General features: G+C 46.3%; 1 protein-coding gene across 2 annotated transcripts in view; it reads right to left on the minus strand.

Moving 5' to 3' along the window:
• LOC147892157 (branched-chain-amino-acid aminotransferase 2, chloroplastic-like) overlaps nucleotides 1-20337 on the minus strand; it is an 86116-nt gene that overhangs the window by 44348 nt on the left and 21431 nt on the right. For both annotated transcript variants that reach the window (XM_087389023.1, XM_087389024.1), the window contains exons 4-6: nucleotides 8449-8623; nucleotides 8097-8273; nucleotides 7863-7994 (exon numbers count right to left, since the gene is read on the minus strand). In XM_087389023.1, coding sequence (XP_087245149.1) covers nucleotides 7863-7994; nucleotides 8097-8273; nucleotides 8449-8623 — 484 coding nt within the window. The remainder of the gene's footprint in view (nucleotides 1-7862; nucleotides 7995-8096; nucleotides 8274-8448; nucleotides 8624-20337) is intronic.

A 20337-nucleotide genomic window follows, 5' to 3' on the forward strand; every position in this document is an offset into this window, starting at 1 on the left:
AGAAAAAGTCTTTGTTTCAAAGGCATTTTACACCTCCATAATAGTCGGAGATTCTTCCGCCACCATGAAAGGGGCTGCCTGATATACCACAGAGTATTAGCATATTGATGAATCCAAGGGGTAGGCTGAAGAAGCTTGTAGACTTTGATGGAGGTCAAAACAGGCAGAGGAATAGGATGAGAGCATGTAGCAGAGGGGTACAATTGCCAATCCATAAGCCTGTCTGTGTCAGCCACAGGAGGAATAGGTAGAAAAGGATGCAAGAGATCAGCAATTTTCTTCCATATCAACCTATGATGCATTCCCAATGCATAAGAGGCAGTGGCCTGAGGAAAAGATAAGACATGGCCGTGATCATCTACCACATCATTGATGTATCTAATTCCCAATTTCATGAGATTATATGCCAGAACAGGTTCCTGTAAAGCAAGTGGAATGTCAAAGATGGCACTCCAATGAATACTTTCTTTCCTCATTGAGTTTGTCCCCGAGTGATTATCAGGAGCCCATTTGACTTTAGAAAGTACTTGTTTCCAGTCCAGTATCAGAGCAGTAGAGAAAGGGCAGCCAGGAATCTTCCCTACAAATCTCCCAATGACAACCTCCCAATGATCAGTAGTCCAATGGCCATAAGCAGTTGTCCTCATGTTAACACACATGGATGCTATCATACAAGTCCATGGCTGTTTTTGACGGAAAAAGGTATGGAGCATAGTCGCCTTCCTTGCAAGTACATGATATCTAATATTTAGAACATTAAGTCCTCCATGCATCCTAGGAGAGCACACCATTTCCATCTTCAGCAGTCTCAATGCTTTCACAGCAGTTTTTGTCCTCCATAACAGCTCCATAGCTTGAGACATAAAGGCTGAGATATCTCTAGAGGACCAATGTAGCAAAGGCAAAAAGAACTGAACATAAGACATTACAATAGACTGTACTATTCTGAGCCTGACATGAAGTGGCCAAGTAGAAATTTACCAATATTCCAATTTATGTTGAAGTCTTTGGAAGATCCATTTTAGCTGCTGCTTCCTGGTGATATGCCATCCTATAGGATATCCCAAATGCCTGACTACATCTTTGGAATGCACTATCTGACCCGGCCAGAGAATAGAATGCCAGTCACATTGTTTCAGGGGAAGCAATTTGGATTTGTCAAAGTTGACATGCAATCCCGTTGCTAATCCATACAATGATAATGTGGTCATAAGCATGCGGACTTCCCGGGGAGAGTTCTGTGGCATAAAGAAGGAATCATCAGCATATGCCTGTGCCAAAAAAGATGCAGCCCCAGGGATTTTAAGACCAATCATCTGTCCTGTGCTTGTAAGATGATCAAGATACATCAAGAGGGGATGAGTCGCAATGGCATAGAAAAGAGCACTAAGGGGGCAGCCCTGTCTGACTGATCTACCCAATATCCATGACCGAGATAGATGACTTCTGAGAATGCACTGGGAGGTAGAGCCAGAATAAAGCCAATAAATTGCATTTGCTATCTTGGGACCAAAGCCCAACTTTGTCATGGTTTGAGAGATAAAATCCCATTGAACAGTGTCGAATGCCTTAGTGATATCTACCTGCAATATGAGCACATCTTGATTCGAGTACTTAGCATATTCAATTGCAGTCAATGCATTGGAGATATTGTCATGGATTTGTCTTCGCGGCACAAACCCATACTGATGAGGATGAAGGCCCGCATTCAGTATCCCATGAAGCCTATACACAATCATTTTGGCAATGAGTTTGTAAACTACAGGCATCAAAGTAATAGGCCTCCAATCTGACATATGATCACAGAGATTTTTTTTTGGCACAAGTTTGATTATGCCATGCTTCCAAAGGTGCGGCAATTGATTTTCTTGCCAGGCAACATTGATCCTTTGTAAGAGAACATCTTTCAAATCATCCCAAAAAGAAATATAAAATTCCACCGTAAGACCATCCCAGCCAGGGGACTTGTATTTGCCGAGATGGGACAATGCATTATCAAGTTCTGTGTCAGTAAAAGGTCTCTCAAATAAAAGAGCATCATCCATTTCCACTATCTCAGAAACATATTGAAGAAATTCAGTCCTCGCATCAGTCATTTGATTTGATGGGGAGCCAGGGGTAGAGAACAGTGTCTGGAAGTAATTTTGGCATTCATCTTGGCGTCCAAGAGCCATCTAGCTTCCTTAATCTTAGACATGAGTTTTTCTTTCGAGTAGCATGCAGGCCCTGGAAGAAGGCTTTTGATGAGCAGCCCTTATCCATGAGGGGCTTCATTCTTGCTCTAATCTGCCATTTGTGCAATTTCCGCTGATCATTATCAGTTAGTTTGATCCAGGCTTGTGAGAGGGAATCATTTTCTGATTCAGAGAGAGGCCTTAAATGTGAAAATTCAGTCAACTGTTGTGCTGTCCTTTTTGCCCACACACACACACATACTGACACACATATATATACCATACTATAAACTATTGCTCTCGCACATACATATCCATACACTCACACATACTCGAGCATCCAGTTATACAAAGGTCTTCATACTGAGTTTCCATAAGCACACTAGAGGTGAAAGACAAACTGAGTTGTGCCAAATCCTAGCGCTAAGGAGAAGGCCGATAAAAAAGTAGTCCACATTCTCCTCATTCAAGCTATAACTCCTTGTGAAGACTACACAATTTCGTTTTAGTCTCTCCCAAACAAGCATTTCTACGCCAAAAATGATAGAGAGTTTATTGCAATATGAGCAAGTTGCAGCATGGACAAGAACTTCACCAGGTGAAATTCGAATGTCCACAAATATGATGGGAACACATGTCTAGATAAATCCAAGAATATGACCAAAATCATCCTCTGAAAACACAACACAATGTGCATCATGCCAGTTTTGGAATCAAATATCTCCTTGTACATAAGTCGAAGGGAGTGCCAATCAAGTCTAAAAACTTGTCTAAACAAAAAAGAGAAAAGAAACCACCCTTCCCTACGCATTTCTCAACTAGAACGGATCTTAATGTCTTAGCTAGGTTGTTGTGTGGGAATGAGGCCTCATCGTGATCTCCAAAACCACCTTGGGGACCAGTGCCTTGCCATACACCACTACGTCACAGTTAGGTACCTCCACCTTCGCTACAGAAGGAGTTAAATAATCCCACAAGCTCATGGGGATTTGAATAAAAATCCTACCTTCTCATGGGAGGTCATCCTATCCTTAGTGTTTCCATCTAGGAGAACTCCACTCATGTAACCTCTCTAGCACAAATGCAATAATCCTAGCACACTCATCCTAATCTTCTAGCCATTGGGAAGGCCCACTCCCACTCATGAAAAAACTATTACTAGCATAATGCCTACTCTTGAATGGACATAGTGCTCTTTTGAATGAACTCTATCTCCACTACTCCCATGAGGGGAATCCTTCATTTGCAAGATATGTGAGATAACCTCCCTAATCTCCTCCTCCTAGTGGATGAAGTTTGCAATCCAACAATCCCCACTACGATAATCTCCGTCATGGTTGCTTCAGCTAAAGGATGATGGGGAACGATGGGACATCACCACACCTACTAGGATTTCTATGGAACATCCTCTCAGCAACCCCCAATAGTAAACCATTCAATCTCTCCAAAAGGCCATCATGTCTATGCTACTAAAAGAAAAACTAAGGATGCCTTGCAAGCGAATGAAATTCAGCTCCCACCAAGGATCTATATCTCCGACATAGGAGAAAAAAATCCTACGAACCCCTCTCTACCAAGGGATCATTGACAAGGATGTGCCCTCGAGCTTGTTTTTTTATAACTCTAGGTTATTAAAGTCACCTCCTACAACCCAAGAATCTACATCAAGCAAACAATTTGTGAGCTCATGCTAAAAGGGCCCCTCTCTTGTCTACAAGCAAAATAAAAAACGTTCAAATCGTCTTCAACTCATAGACCCATCCACAACATGTGCCCTCCAATGAGCTCTTCCTGCTTGAAGACCCGAGCATTCCACGACAGGTAGGATCGGAATGAAAAGAAATGGCCACAACCTTGGCAAACGTGTACCACGCTTTTGCAGGAGCCAATTCAAATACCTTTTGTTGGGTCCAGTACCCTCTCTAGTAACTCTCCAGAAAGTCCCTTTTGGTTTCTTGGTGATGAAGGACAAATATGTAAGACGCTAGAGACTCCCAATCGAGCGTGCAACCCTCCCACTACAACCCATTGGAGACCAAATCTCGGACCAAGACAAGGTATCCAACTCTTGTAGATGTCTACCACGAAGAAAATATGCTCTTGAAGTATGAGAATGCCCAGCACGCTAGTAGAGATGCATTTCTTCTCCTATACTAGGCACATTGGTAGACGACTTCGTCTCGATGTGTCAGCCTGGACTCTTTCACGAGAGCACACTAGCCCGAATAGCAAGTGCCACATGATGTCCTTACCACGGTTTGCCCCCCCCCTTTCTCTTCATGAGCCTCCACTCAAGAGAGATCTCTTACTTCTTCTAGCTACCCATTGCACCATTGTCAGAGCAGAATGAGGGTAGATGATTGTTGTCATGCAAAGGACATAGAAATGATTGCTCATTGCCTATGGAGCTGTCCAACAGGAAATTCACCCTCGCTGAAACCTTAAAGACTTCGCAAAATTCACAATAAATGAAAACACATCAACTGAAAGTCTCAAACCCACGTGCCAAAATGGGTCTACAACACATGCGATGGAAGAGAAAGCTCCACGAGCAGGCTGGAAACCTTGATCTCGCGTGGGCAGCAATGTTGGACTCAAGAGATCATGTGCAACTGGTGAAAGTGAGGAGAGTAGGCAGCAATCCAAGTAGATGCTTCATCACAATTGAGGAAAATTGGGAGAGGAGAGAAGAGAGAGAAAACGCAGCACAATGGGGCAAAAAAAGGGCTCCCCCCCCCCCGCCCCCCACAAAGGTCTTTATTGTAATACAAAATGCTTTTACAACTGGCTCACACATCAAGCTGATACAACTTGAATTCTGATTCTAGGAGACGGGGCAGCATGCTTTTTTGGATTTGCCCCTAAAAGATGGGAGCTTTTCAGCCACAGAAAGCTGGCTGAATTAGTCTTTTTAGGAAAAAGCACCCCATAAAGCTGTAGTTGGTACTTTACTCCATGGGCCCCTTCCGTAAAGCTTGCTGTCCGTCTTGGTGCACTTTTTCCCTTAAAATGTGGGCCTTTTCGCAATCTCTAAGGTCCTACGCAATCAATAAGCAATATCAAACCCTTTAACCCATTAGAGGTTAACTAACACATGCATTCTAGTTCTTGGACTAATCCTAGTCCCTTGTGGGCAACCAAGGAAGGTAAACTTGCTCTAGTTAACTAAAGTCAACTTCCTTTGATCGAAATCAATAATAAAATCTCTCTTTAGTTCTTGAGAGGTACAATTTCATTACACTCGTCAAGATATGGCATGATGTCATCTATACCCAACGATTAGGAGGTACGGATGGGTCTAGGAACACGACTGAAGGAGCTTTTCTGCAAGGCATGTCTTACAAACACGATTTACAGATTCACGGATCAAGGAATCCATTTGTTGTATAGCCCTCCACCTAGGCTGTTGGCACATATTTCCAGGATAATCTAGGCAGTGAGTTGAGATCCTAAGAAGCAGGTTGCATAGCAGCCATCTGTCTTTTCTACTCAGTCGAGTATCCCTTGGATCTGTATTCTTTTTCAAAGTTTCTAATAGATGGGGTTTTTCAAAAAAAGAATGTCCACCTCCGGGCCAACAAGGGCCTGCCAGAGCTCGTCTACGTAACAATCTTTGTAGCTGTTGACATGCACATTCGTGGAGCTTCACATTCCAACTCACTGCTATCTAACTCGTGGGGAGGAAGGTGGGGAGGTGAACAAGGCTTCTTGGAGCTTGAGGACTATTTGAAGCCTTCCAATCAAATAGCCTTTGAAGGGATTTTGGGCAGAAAATAATCCATATCTGTGCTTCGTTGTGCATCACTGATTGGCCAGTCTGTCACATGGTTGGCCTGCATCCAGCCCTATATAAAGGCCTCAACCATGGGGATCTTACTACTTCTCAGAGCCTTGGAAGAAGCTTCCATCAGTAGAAGGGGAGGAGTGAAAAGCAGTGGGTGCCCCTTGTGATTACCACAGTGGAGAGTTCTTGCAGGAGCATAGACCCCTGACATCAGGAGCAGCCCTAGGTGCAGACCTACACCCATAGGAGAACACAAGGAGTGCAAGGAAGGGAGCTGTGTCTGCAGAGAACATCAGAGCTGTGTCTGCAGAGAACACAGACCTACACCCATAGGAGAACAAGGAGTGCAAGGAAGGGAGCTGTGTCTGCAGAGAACATCAGAGAAGGGAGGAGTGAAAAGTGGGTGCCCCTTGTGATTACCACAATGGAGAGTTCTTGCAGGAGCATAGACCCCTGACATCAGGAGCAGCCCTAGGTGCAGACCTACACCCATAGGAGAACACAAGGAGTGCAAGGAAGGGAGCTGTGTCTGCAGAGAACATCAGAGCATATTTTCGCAGGGCTGCTCAACCTTGAGTAGCTACTAAAGCCTACACGAAGGCACATGGCAGAACGGAGAGAGTTCACCTGACAGGGTGCAGCAAACAGAGCCTCGGTGACTGGATTCAAGGCCTAAGTGATCTTCTTCAGTGGCCAAAACTTGACACCCGTGGCTGCAAACCTGCATCCAAGTACACGGAAATCAAGAGTCTGCCTACACAAGGCATATCTGTGGCAAAGCAATTGCTCCTCTCCCATACATAATTTATGGAGATCGACTTGGAGTACCCATCCAATGACCTTACATATGCATTATCTGATCCTTCAACTGACATCGAAGAGCAAAGGTATCCCATTCTCTTCCCTGTATCTGCAATCACAAGGCATATCTGTGGCAAAGCAATTGCTCCTCTCCCATACATAATTTATGGAGATCGACTTGGAGTACCCATCCAATGACCTTACATATGCATGATCTGATCCTTCAACTGACATCGAAGAGCAAAGGTATCCACTTCTCTTCCCTGTATCTGCAATCATAAAGCCCCAAAACAACTGGGTGGGGCTACCCACTCCTCCAATCTAGGAGAGAGGAGAGGTTTAGAGCAAGAACAGAACATGATAAGCCGTACAACATCAAACACTATCACAAATCAATATACACATAATCCACATGTGGATGGAGTTGATAACCTTAGCACTCTAACCAAACTAACCTATGCAACTAATTACAATTACTGACCATTTACTGACTATTCCAATAGTATCATATTATAACAAGGAAAATAAGGCATACTTAACAAATATGGTAATGCCGTCTAAAGAGCCCTCATGCCCCAAGGGGATAAGGAAATTCTCTTGTATGGTAACATCAAAAGAATAAGCCATCTCCCGAGGGAAGCCAAAAGTGCAAGCATACTTGCATAAAAACATGTTTGGAAAATAACACATGGATCAAAAAATAAAATTGATAAATACTCTACAAATATATACCTTTGTAAGACTAGAATAAGTCCAATCATACAAATTTAGATTTTTTGTTGTTCTCAAGATCAAAAATCTACAAAGAATATAAAAGAGAAAATGAAAGAGAAGAAAAAAGAGGTAAACAAAAACTTTTATGAAAAACAAAAGGAAGACATACTTAGCAAGCAACGCAACACTTATGTCGTCATCAATGCCCAAGCATAAGCAGCTATACTGGGTTTCTAAAGACCTGCGGAGTCTCTTGGGCAAACCCAGTGCTTACAAATACATGAAAAGTTTGTGAAAAGTTTGTGAAATTTCTGAAATCCCAAGAGAAAAATGTTTTAAAAATAATAATTCACAAGAGGCCTTGGCACAATGTGGAACAGAAGTCTCACTTGAAAATAATTTCCAACAGGTGACACGTATATGAGGAAAGTGTACTCAGGAGCTTTAGCGAGCCCAAGAACTGGTCCGGATCCTATAAGCAATGGACGGATGTACAGAGCACCTTTCCCTGCAGGAGGTACCTGCAGCCAATATCTAAATTTAGCATATGAGCCTCAAGAAAGGTATAAACATGTATCCCATAGGTATTATGCAAAAGATTATACAATGAATGGAAAGGATACCCAGCGCTTGTTGGCTAAAATAGTCTGTTTAACAGCTTCTACAAATGCATCAACAGAAGGTGCTGGCATACACAAACGATCTGCACCAAGTATCATGCGCATTGCGTTCTCTTTTGGGCGGAACAAAAGTAGACGCCCATCTTCAGTTTTGTATGCTTTCAGACCTTCAAAAATGCCCTACAGCATATGTGATACATAGATCAAAGCCTAACCTTGAAAGGTTGAAAGAGCATACCACAATGCATTGGGAAACACATAATCTTTTGTTGTAGATGACCAGATGACCAGAAGATGGAGCAATAGTACACAAACTAAAAAGAAAAAGAACATAAAAAAAGAGATAATGACACACCTGTCCATAATTTAAAACTCCAGCAGATGGACTTAGTTCCAAGACACCATATGGCTCTAGCTGTCCTCCATACCATTCCCCGTTCACGTTACACTTCATGACAAACATTTGATCTGTTTCATGAATTTTGAACCCAAGATTGTCCCAGTTGATGTCAGACACAACATCATCCCCCCTACAAAAGTGAAAATCCTTGCTCAGCATGTTCTACAGGAGAAGTCACGAATATCTGTCCATTGACCATTTGAAAAAAAACAAGCGGTAGTAATTCTGGAACCACATTGTACACAGAATGCAATCTTTTGTTCTTCACAGAAAGACTGGAAAAATGATGTTACATGAAGCTATCACATAATGCTTGAAGTTCTAGCTCCCCCAATGCAATTCCAAGATACTCCCCTCGGACATCAAAATATGTCTCTGGTTCACAGAACTATATGCCAAAAACTGGAATTGCTCCCCCTTCCATTCTCTCTCTCTCACACTATTGGATGGGGACTTCTCTCTGAGGGTAAGCCACACATCCCCATCACAGATCTAGCCATCAAATCACAGAAAGACTGGAAAAATGATGTTACATGAAGCTATCACATAATACTTGAAGTTCTAGCTCCCCCAATGCAATTCCAAGATACTCCCCTCGGACATCAAAATATGTCTCTGGTTCACAGAACTATATGCCAAAAACTGGAATTGCTCCCCCTTCCATTCTCTCTCTCTCTCACTATTGGATGGGGCTTCTCTCTGAGGGTAAGCCACACATCCCCATCACAGATCTAGCCATCAAATGACATTGCCAACTAATGTAGTTAACAAGAGCCGGGATAGGCTAGACCTCCATTGTGCATGCTCTGGTCAGTCTCTGCCCTATGCATGCTGAAGCAAGCTCTACAGCAAGAACAAATCCCACTCCCACACCATCTACCGCGAATTCAACTTAAGGGAAAGCCACTCCACCTATTGCCTAAAACGCCCTCATACTTGTTGCCTGCCATCCAATCTGTTGCTCTCATGTCCATAAAGCACTTATGATGAATAACTGCTCTGACCTGCTGGCCACTATGGTAACTTGAACATGTTGTCAGTTGCATTGATGTAAGACTACTTCCTAAACCACATAAAGAGCTCCCGTTGCAGGGATGAATAGAGTAACTTTCATTTCTCCTAGGCCCTAGTTGGGCAAAGGTGTTTAGTCAGAAATCATTCTCTTCTTAATGTCCGTCTTTGATGGTGGGCAAGATTGACATTCCTCAATTTTTATACAACAGAATGTCTGCATAACAGAATTCTATCTTAATGAATTCTATTTGGGAATTGACAAAATTGGCAGAGTAGAGTGCCTATCAGGTCCAAATATTGCTAGCAGATAGGAGAGATTCCATCTTCTCCCGGATACCTTCTTCATCGGGAGGGCCTTCAAGGCATCAGCATCTCATCATCCATAAATGGGGCCTCCAAATGGCTCATCATGGACTGTAAGACAATCAAGGGAGTGTAAACCATACCTCCCAGGCCACCAAAACCTAAGGCATATGCTCCTCGTCCAAAACAGCTAACTATAGAAGGAGGCAGCCATCACAAAGATCTCTTAAAGGTCTAAATTCATATATTCTGCCTCGTCCCTTAGACCATGAAGCTGAGTCTTTGCCAATGGTCTAGAAGAATTGTCACGTCATCATATCTCCTTGTTTGATGCATCTAGCCCATGAAGAATGCTGCGTATATTGAGAAACCTAGCATCCATAGCCACTTGGTACACTCATACCAATTAGCTATTCATGTGGCACAATGAGTCTAGTTGTTGTTGCCTAAACCTCTCAATAGAGGCGAGGTCTCATCGATGTCCTCATGCTCTCTCACAAAGGGCCTACTCGTGACCATAGTTACCAGCCGAAACGGAAACGGAAGAAACGAAAACGGAAGAAACGGGAGAAACGGAGTTTCCGGGCTCCGCCGAAACGGAAACGGAAGAAACGGCAATATGATACAATTTATGTATAAAAATTTATTTTTTATACATAATATAATTATCAATAGAGTGCAAATCATACATAATACAAATTACAATTATCTATACTTGAAGGCTGAAGCTTCAGGCTTCAGCCTTCAAGCATCAATGCATCATTCATGGTTCATGCCTCTATGATTCTAAATTCTTGAATGATGCTTCAATAATCTGAAATCAACATGTATCATGAGTCATGACTAACAAGTTTGGCATTACAAGAATCTGAAATTTAGAAGTTTGAAGTACTTAAAGTTTAAACTTAGCACACAAGTTGAAACTTGAAACTTGAAACTTGAAACTTGAAACTTGAAAGTATTCAATGTCCAGACTCCATAGACGATCATGATTCATGGTCCACAAATTTCATGATCATGATTCATGACTCATGACTCATGAGTCATGCAAGACTCAAAATAAAAGCACTCATGGATGATATAAAAAAACAGCAGGACTACTGATCATCTGCATCATCCATGGCCTCCTCGTCATCGTCATCCTCTGCGTCCTCAGATAAGTTCGAGGCATCTGTGTCACTGTCTGAAGAAGAATCATCAACATCAGGATCAGGACCATCGGGTGCAACTGAAGTACTAGCACCATCTCCAGATGGTTGAGTGTATGATCGTGTGTGGTGTGCTGGTGCTGACAGCTCCTCATACAACATGGTGTATATGTCCAGCTCCTCCCGTGGGATATCTGGTATGACCTCCATCTTCTCCACGTCCACCTTGTCTACATTTACTTGGCGAGGTTCGGGGCAGCCGGCGGTGAACTCAAGGAGACGGAGGTTGCAATGACAAAACACCAACCGCTCCAATTGAGCCGTGCTCAATCTGTTCCTCTTCTTTGTGTGAAAGAGGGCCCAAGTGCTCCAGTTCCTCTCACAAGGACCGGAACTACAGTCCTGTGAGAGAACACGTATAGCAAGGCGTTTCTGCCATAAGCCAATTAAGCCGAGATAAGTATCAGGAACTTGATAACTTTAAACATATTTGTAGTAGATAAAACTTCAAATTACTTAACGACTAAGCTCCAACTAGTGGCGTTGGAACTTGTCTCTTAGACTCTTACCAAAGTAGGAGTACAGTTGCCATATTTCTCCCACCAGGAGACAGGTTGCAACTGTGTCTCTCGGAGCCTAGCTGTAGGTCGACCAAAGGAGAGGCTATGATTGTGGAACAATAGAAGTTCATCCTCCAGTCTTCGTTGCATCTCCAAGTCACCACCCGTCCAATTTTGTAGATACTGTTGCATCCCCTCCTCCAACTCGTCATTCTCATATTGCTCTTGACTGCGCCAGAGCGGATGCAATACATGTGCCACCGCATGGATTGGGCGGTGGAACCAATTCCACCGCTTATTCCATATAGCACGGATGGACTCAACCCTAAATCATGCCACAAGAAATTAGAATGCATTATGCATGCAAAATTCATAGACTATAGATAATAGTAGTAAGTACATACATAATATATATCTGAAAATTCCAGGCTTCATGATAACAAATTGCCATTTAGTAACTGCAATAATTATACATATTACAAAAGTAAAAAGTCTTACTTATCAGGCGATAGGGAAGTGTTTCTGTTGAGGGCCTCTCCAATCTTGTCCATAAACTCGTACAAGAGCCCTAATGTGCTTCCCTCCATGTCTGTGATGCGAAGCACCGTGTAGATAGGATTAATCGATTTGATTAATGCCTCTGCCTCATTCCACCAAGACTCATCCATGATCATGCGAGAAAATTTGATAGACTTTGCTTGGCCTCTATCATCCCAATCTCCCCACTCCCGAGACACAACCGTGCGCAACAAGCCCTGGCGCACTCGCACAAGCCTCTCCACCACTATGAACATGTAAGCAAACCTTGTGGTTGGAGGTTTCAATAGCTCAAGGTCATTGTAAGCCCGATAGATGCTGAGGACTTTGGGTCTCTTCGTGACAAACTTCACGATACTGCGGGCTGTGGAGAAGATGGCATCAATCCAAGGTATCTTCCCTAGGTCCTCGATCAAAAGATCAAGGCAATGTGAGGCACAGGGTGTCCACACAATCTTAGGGAACTCATCTTCTAACATGGCACCCATTGACACACAATTGCTGCCATTATCTGTCACCACCTGCACCACATACTCAACACCTATCTCCATAATGGCTGCCCGTAAATGCTCCCAAATATACAGCCCTGTAATCACTGTACCTGCAGTGGAAGCATCTATGGCTCTCAAGAACATGGTTCCCTTGCAAGAAGATACTAAAATATTGTACACATTCCTCTTGCGTGCATCTGACCATCCATCGCATAAGAGTGTGCATCCATATTTTTTCCAAGTCTCTTTCAAGGGCTTCATTTGGTCTTCCACACATTCCCTCTCTCTTCTTAGCTCTCTTGTCCGCAAGGCCTCATATGTAGGCCCTTCCCATTCATACCCAATGCGGCTTACGGCTCTCATGGCCTTCCTCCATCGTGTAGTCTTCGCCACATGAAAGGGTATTGCACATTGTATGAAGAGCTTTGTGAGCTCACTAGTGGCCTCCTTCACTGCTTGCTTTTGCAAGCGTGCTTGAATGCTAGACCTTTGCAGTGATCCTCTTTTCCCCGCACTAGCATCCACACTAATTGATCCATGTGGCAAGGGTGTTCTTGTGGCACTAGGACCTGCGCTCGATGTAGTTGATGCCCCTCTACTTCTCTTTGCAGAACCCAATGTGCTGGCATCATCCAATGGCTCAGTGTCAGCAGCCTCTTCTTCATCTTGCAGCCCTTGTCCTCCACTTTTTGCAGCCAAGGCTGCCATACGCGCACGCTTCCATTCTGCTAGGCCACCTTTCACTGCAGTAGGCACGAACTCACAAGGTCCTACATCCTTGCAGGGAACACCTGCTAGATGGTCTTTCACCCGTGTGACAGACCCCGTCTTGCTTACACCGCAATAGTTGCATCTCCACTTCTTGGAGCCACCGCCTCCTTTATAACTATCCAGGAGGGAGACATGGACCCAATAAGCATCTCTCGGCATTGAGGAGGATGGAGAGGTGAGAAGGAGGATGGAGAGGTCACAAGTTTGAAGTGACTCGTGAGAAAGGATGGGAGGTAGATTGTAGAAGGAGGATGGAGAGATAGAGGTAAAAGAGGATGGAGAGGATGGAGAGGTAGAAGTGAAGGAGAATGGAGAGGAGGAGGATGGAGAGGTAGAAGGTAAGATTAAAGAGAGGATGGAGAGAAGAAGGATGGAGGGATGGAGTCAGGAGAGCAGGCTGCCAAGGATGGAGAAGATGGAGCAAAGGATGAAGAGGATGGAGAGAGCTCAGAGACGGATGGAGGTGAGGGCAGGTCCAAGAGCAAAGGATGGGAATCGGGATGGAGAGAGCTTGAAGGATGCTGGAAGGAGGCTGGATTCTGGAAGGAGGCGGCGAAAAACGGAGCAGGCCGCGGCGAAATCCGAAAGAAAAGAGAGAAAACCCGTTTTTAGGGTTTCTGAAAAAAACAGCAAAAACGAAACGCCGTTTCTTGACGAAACGGCGTTTCCGTTTCGCCGTTTCCGTTTCCTGTCACGAAACGTACGTTTCGTGCAACTATGCTCGTGACGAAGCATTTGTTGGAGATAAGTGCACACTAGGTGTACTATTTCCCTAGTCTACATTTGTCTAGTCTCAGTTTAGTCTTTGTGTCTTGAGTGTGTGCCATGTGGCACCTCTACAATTATCCCATAAGCACTCTTGCTCTCTGTCTTGTGCTTTGGCCCATATATTCATGGGTCACATCATTGCAATCTATCTAGCTTGTGTCTTGTCTACACTCATCTCAAGGTAACTCTTTGTCCTTCAATCTTGTTCTTATTTCACTTCTAGTCTTCTAGTTTCTAGCTCTTGCTTTTATATTCCTACATGGTATCAGAGCCAGCTTCCCTTCTTGTCATCTTCCTCTACATCAGGCCGCCTCTCCTCGGAATCTGCCCGCCATTTTCTGCACGTTTTTTCTCCAGCTGCTGGTCGCCCTTCTCTGCCCCGACACTTGCTCCAAATCTGGCCGCTCATTTCTGCTCCTGATGCTGCACGTATTCCTGCTCCAGCTACAGCCATCTTCATATATGCTGCTGTAGCAGCCCTGCAACAGGCCGTCGCCTATCCCTGCAAACAGCCACTGTTGTTTACCTCTGGCTGCCGCCCTATTTATGTCCTTGTTCATCCGTCTACAATTGTCCGCCTGCTGAATCTGCTGCCACTTGCTCTACTCACTTCAGTTCTGCCATCGCCTCCTCTTAAAGAGTCTACAAGGTACTGTGCATTGTCTCTTTCAGTTTGCTGAGCAGTCCTTTTTTTGTTATCCTCATATCTGCAAACTGCTGCTTCCTCATGCTTCGATGGGCTGTCACATGCTATGGCCTTGACAAGTGGTGAGAGAGCCGGCTTCATGGATCTCTTCTTTCATTCATTTCTACAATCTTGTAAGGGAATAGACACTGCCCTTGCATCTTAGCAAGAGGTAAGACCTTCCCACATGGCCTCTTCTACTCTCATGTCTATCGACAAATTCAATGGGTCCAACTTTCATACTTGGCAAATCAAAATCAAGTGCCATCTTATGAAAGAAGGTCTTTGGGACGTTGTTCACCGTGCTGCTCCCGAAGATTCCGACATTGAGCAAGTTGTCACTTATGTTTCCACTGCCAAGAACGACAAAGCCTATGCTATCATCTTGCTCGGTCTTGGAGATGATTACATTCATCACATCTCTGACATACAGTCTGCTTCTCAAGCATGGATCACTTTGGATACCCTTTTTGGACCCCGATCTAAAAACTCTAAGATTGCACTTATAATCTCATTCTTTGATCTACATATGCAGGAGGGAGCTACTATAGCCTCTCATGTCAATTATCTTCGCAGTCTTATGGTTCAGCTTGCATCAGTGAAGTCCCCCATCTCCGAAGATATTGCTATTGCTGTGCTTCTCAAAAGCTTACCTGACACCTATGCTACTCTTGTCACTACCTTCAAGTATCACAATAATCCTACTCTTGAAGGTATCATCAATGCTCTCCAAGAAGAAGAAAGAACTCAACAACAAAAGGTAACTGACACTGCATTTTTAGCAAAGAGGTTCTAGTGTCTTACTCATCCTGCTTTTGGACCTCTCTCTTGTCCCTACCCAAGAGGAAGAGTTTGCCCTTGAGGAGGGAATGTCTTCAAGGTCTATCTGTTTGTCTACAGTCAGTCTTCTGTCTATCTAGTCTTGTTTGTCTGTCTATTTGTCTATCAATCTGACTGTGTTTTGTTTTAGATCCATCTTGTCCCTACCATGAGGATATCACTTGAGGAGGCGTGTCTCAAGATCTTTGTCTGTCATGTCTTCTGTCTTGTCTCTCAGTCTATCGGTCTTTATGTCTGTCTTCTAATTTTGTCTTTCTGTCTTCCTCCTAGTGTCCACTTAAGGAGGGTGTTGGAGATAAGTGCACACTAGGTGTACTATTTCCCTAGTCTACATTTGTCTAGTCTCAGTTTGGTCTTTGTGTCTTGAGTGTGTGCCATGTGGCACCTCTACAATTATCCCATAAGCACTCTTGCTCTATGTCTTGTACTTTGGCCCATATATTCATAGGTCACATCATTGCAATCAATCTAGCTTGTGTCTTGTCTACACTCATCTCAAGGTAACTCTTTGTCCTTCAATCTTGTTCTTATTTCACTTCTAGTCTTCTAGTTTCTAGCTCTTGCTTTTATATTCCTACAGCATTTGCTCCTATAGTCACACCCAGCCTGTTGGAAAGGCCAAGGAAAGACTCCCTGCAATAGCTCCTCCACGGATATAAAGAGTGCAACCATGAGGCATCCTATTATGCGGAAAGGTGATAAAATAGATGACCTTGTTTCCATACTTGACCCATAGGCACCGACCTTAAAGGCCCATCTAATAAGTATCATCTGGGATCAATGAGTTTCAAGGTCCACTTCTCTATTTGTGCCACTGCAAAATTAAAAACCTACTAAAGGCAAGCCACACTCTCAACTACTCCTATGATGCCAGCGTTTCTAGCTATCACTGTGACCAACCATGTAGCGAAAGAAGAGGAGGCTCTTCTCTCGGTTCCCTATATCAATCCACTTCCACTCCTCGAGGTTCCACTACAAGTACTTTATGGGGACACCTCCATTGAGTCAATACTCCATGAACACGAGGAACCATGGTGAGGCAGATGAGGATGATGTGGAAATGAGGAAGAGGATGCTGGTACTGATCCTGATGATGGTCAGATGAGGATGAGGATGCATCTTTTTTTTTTGCCGAAAAAACAGTGCTAATTATATTACTTCGAGAACAAGATACAAGAGGTCAGCTTATAGCTGACGGGCTGCGTTCACAAACCGGACGCAGCCCAAAAGGTAGCATAATAGATCATACTCTCACGGAGGGATATGCTGAGTGTGAATGAACAGCCATCGGGGTGGTGAGTAGTGCCACCGAAGGCCCTGCGTAGTCTGCTCGAAGAAGAGGCTCTGTGTGGCCCAAGCCTGGAGGAAGCGTCTCCGCTTCTCCTGACCGGCCCGGGAGTCTCCCTGAATCTGGTCCCACTGGCCTCTGAGGGTATGAATAATCTCACTCCAAATCTCCGCCATGATCTGGGCAGTCGATAAGGAGGTGCCACCGAGGATCTGCGCGCAGCGCGAGGTCCAGATGTGCCATCCTGTAATGCTGCTGATAATCTCCCAGACTGGCTGCCTCTCCCGAACTCCTGTATCAGCCTCTGCTAGGTGCTGTGGGATACCCTCGAGCGGCCCCCACGTCCCCTGTGTGATAAGGAAAGTGGGGTCCTGCTGGCATGCCTCGAACAAGTGATGAAGACCAGGTGCGGTGCTGCACCAACAGAACGCGCCCCAAGTGATCACTCCTAGCTCTGGTGCTGCACGAGCAAGAAGCCCGAAAGTCCACCTCCACACTTCCTGGGCGCGCGTGCAGCTCCACAGGCAGTGTTTTGGTGACTCCTCATCCGCATGGCAAATCTGACAGCAACCGTCCTGGCCTATCTGCCTCAACCAGCTCCCCACTGGAAGACCTTTGTGGGTAAGAAGCCACAGGAAGTATGAGATCTTCCGCGGCCGCCAGCTCTCCCACAAGGCCTTCCAGAATGCCTGCAAAAAGAACCTGGAAATACCCTGTGCGTACCAGCTAGGACGCTGGGTGGGGGGGCGGCTCTGCATCCTCCCGAGAACTCGCCTGCCCAGAGTCGTGCTGTAAGCGAAGAAGGAAGTCGGCCCCTGTCCTGTCACAATCTCTGGCCACCACCACTCTCCTGGGTCCCACTCAAGTTCTGACAAGGCCCGCCCCTCCCAGAGCCAAAGACGCCAAAGCTGCAACTGGTCCTGCTCGATACTAGGGTCGGTATGCCAGACCTTCCCCAGAAGGCCTACGACCCTAACCCTCTACCACGGGAGTAGGAGGTCGATGAGTGCATCCTCTCTCCTGAGTCGTCCATCCCCTGAAACCGCGAAGAAGGCGATAGAGGAGTCATCCAAACGTCCTGCGACCACCAGTGGGATGCCACGGGGGGTGAACTGTCCCAGCCAGTGGGTGTCTCCAGGCATGAGGACCTGAGGCTCAGGTGGAGCCAACCAAGCGGCTGGGATCGCACCGTCGATCTCCGTGCGTCTCGCCTGGACTCCGCGTGCACCTCCAGCTGCGTCTGCAAGATCGGCCATCTCCAGATGTCTGTACGTATCCCTCCAAACTCGAAGGGACCGGGCTGGCCCCCTCATCCAGCCGTCCCACCTGATATGTGATCTCTCCCCCAACTGAAGGCCCTCGGCGTCTCTGACCTGCCCATTCCAGACGAGCGGCTGGCGATCGATCTCCTCCTGACAGCTGGGCTGGGACTGAATGAGACTGAGACGGAGCCGCCTCCAAACCATGAGGAGGCTACTAACGAGTGGGGAGCGGGGCTGAGTGAGCGGGGCGGAAGTGAAGATCCACCTGAAGGACGGTAGCCACTCTCCACCTCGGCGCGGGACACAAGAGCCGACTCCCTGCTGAAGTAACATCTTCCACGTCTGCCCCCCTGGGGTCAAACCGCGGATGATAAGCTTGCCTAACAAGGCCTGACTCTGAAGCTCTGGATCAATGACCCCCAGACCACCCTCAGCCTGCGGAAGAATGACTGTCTGCCAAGCAACCCTGGCTCTGGTATCTCTATGCCCATCCTCCCCAGACCAAAGAAAGTTCCGAACCAACCTCCTGAGCTGTGCCACTCTGGATCTCGAGAAGCACCAACAGGAAGCCACATACCAAGCCGTGGCTAGAAGGACCTGGTTAACTACCAAAGCACGACCTGCAAGGGAAAGCTTAGCAGTGCTCCAGAAAGCCAGCTTCCGTCGGATGGAATCTAGCACCGGGAGAAACTGCTGAGCTGGCGTAATGTCTAGGCCAACCTGGAAGCCAAGGTATCTAGCTGTCTGTCCACGTGGAATCCATCTGAAGCCCAGAAATCGCCCCCACTGAGAACACGCCCCCGGGTCTGTGAGAAAACCAACTGATTTGTTCCAGTTGATTTTCGCACCAGCGGCCGAGCAGAAAACCTCCAGGGCCATCCGCACCCTCTCTAGCATCCTCTCATCGTCCTGGACATAAAGGGCTGTATCATCTGCGTACTCTGAGTCCAGAAGCTCCGTGTCCTCCCGGAGTGGAAGGCGAACACCCCTGAGCCCTGTGGACCTCGCCCGAAGGTAGTAAGTCATGGCCTCGGCGAAGAAGAGAAACAGATAAGGAGCCAGGGGACAGCCCTGACGTACTGATCTCTCCAAGCTGAATCGCTCACCCATCCTGCCTCCAATGATGACTCTGCTGGACGCTGTCCTGTACAAAGCTGAGATACCCTGAATCCAGCCTGCCGGGAAACCTAGCCGCTCCAGAGTCCCCTCCAAAAAGGACCAATCCACGCGATCGTAGGCCTTCTCGAAGTCGAGAAGTAAAATGGCAAGGTGTGATCCGCTGTACTGAGCCCACTCCGCCGCCTCTGAAAAGGTGAAGACATTATCCAGGATACCGCGATCCTGGACAAAGCCTGTCTGAGTGTCATGGACGAGGTCTGGAAGTAGAGGTCGAACTCTGGCACTGATCATCTTGGCGAGGATTTTGTAGGCAGTGGTAAGGAGAGTGATCGGACGCCACTGGCGGATCTCCTGTCTATCTCCTGCCTTCGGGATGAGGCAAATCAGTCCCGAGGAAAGGCTCTCTGGCATCTGACCGCTGCTGAAGATCCCCTGCAGAGCTGCAAGGAGGGGCTGATGGATCTGGTCCCAGAAGGAGGTGAAGAAAGCTCGGGATAGCCCATCCTCACCTGGGCATTGCTGCCCATCAATGGCCATCAAGGCCTCCAACATCTCATCCGAGGTGAACGGCGCCAACAACGTCGCCTGCATGCTAGGCTGGACAAGGGATGGAATGTGCCTCCACACCTCCTCACGGTCACGACTAGCACGAGGGGCAAGTGGCTCCTGCTGGAAGAGGGTCCTGTAGAAGTCAGTGGCCAACCCCAGGACCTCCCCCGGGTCCGTAACAATGTGACCATCCGCTGTCCCGAGACTCCGTAGCTGATCCCCTGCAGCTCTCTGGCCGTGTGTCCTGAAGAACTCCCTGCACATCCGGTCACCCTTCCGAGCCCAGAAGGAGAGAGAGGCGTGATAGGAGAACTCGGAGCGACGCTGGAGGGTCTCCTCCAAGAGGGCTCTGGCTCGAAGGGCCTGGATCCGAAGCTCCTCCGAGCCCGGGGAAGACTGCTGAAGTCGCTGAATGGAGGCGAGGTCCCTCCGAAGAGCTCTCTCTCTGCCCCACCAATCCTGTCGAACCTGTAGGGCTGCGAGCTGGCAGATCTGGCTGGACTCCTGCA

Source organism: Dipteris shenzhenensis, chromosome 17 (genome assembly GCF_047967505.1).
Source record: "Dipteris shenzhenensis isolate YYH24624 ecotype China chromosome 17, Dip_SZ_1.0, whole genome shotgun sequence".
Lineage (NCBI taxonomy): Eukaryota > Viridiplantae > Streptophyta > Polypodiopsida > Gleicheniales > Dipteridaceae > Dipteris > Dipteris shenzhenensis.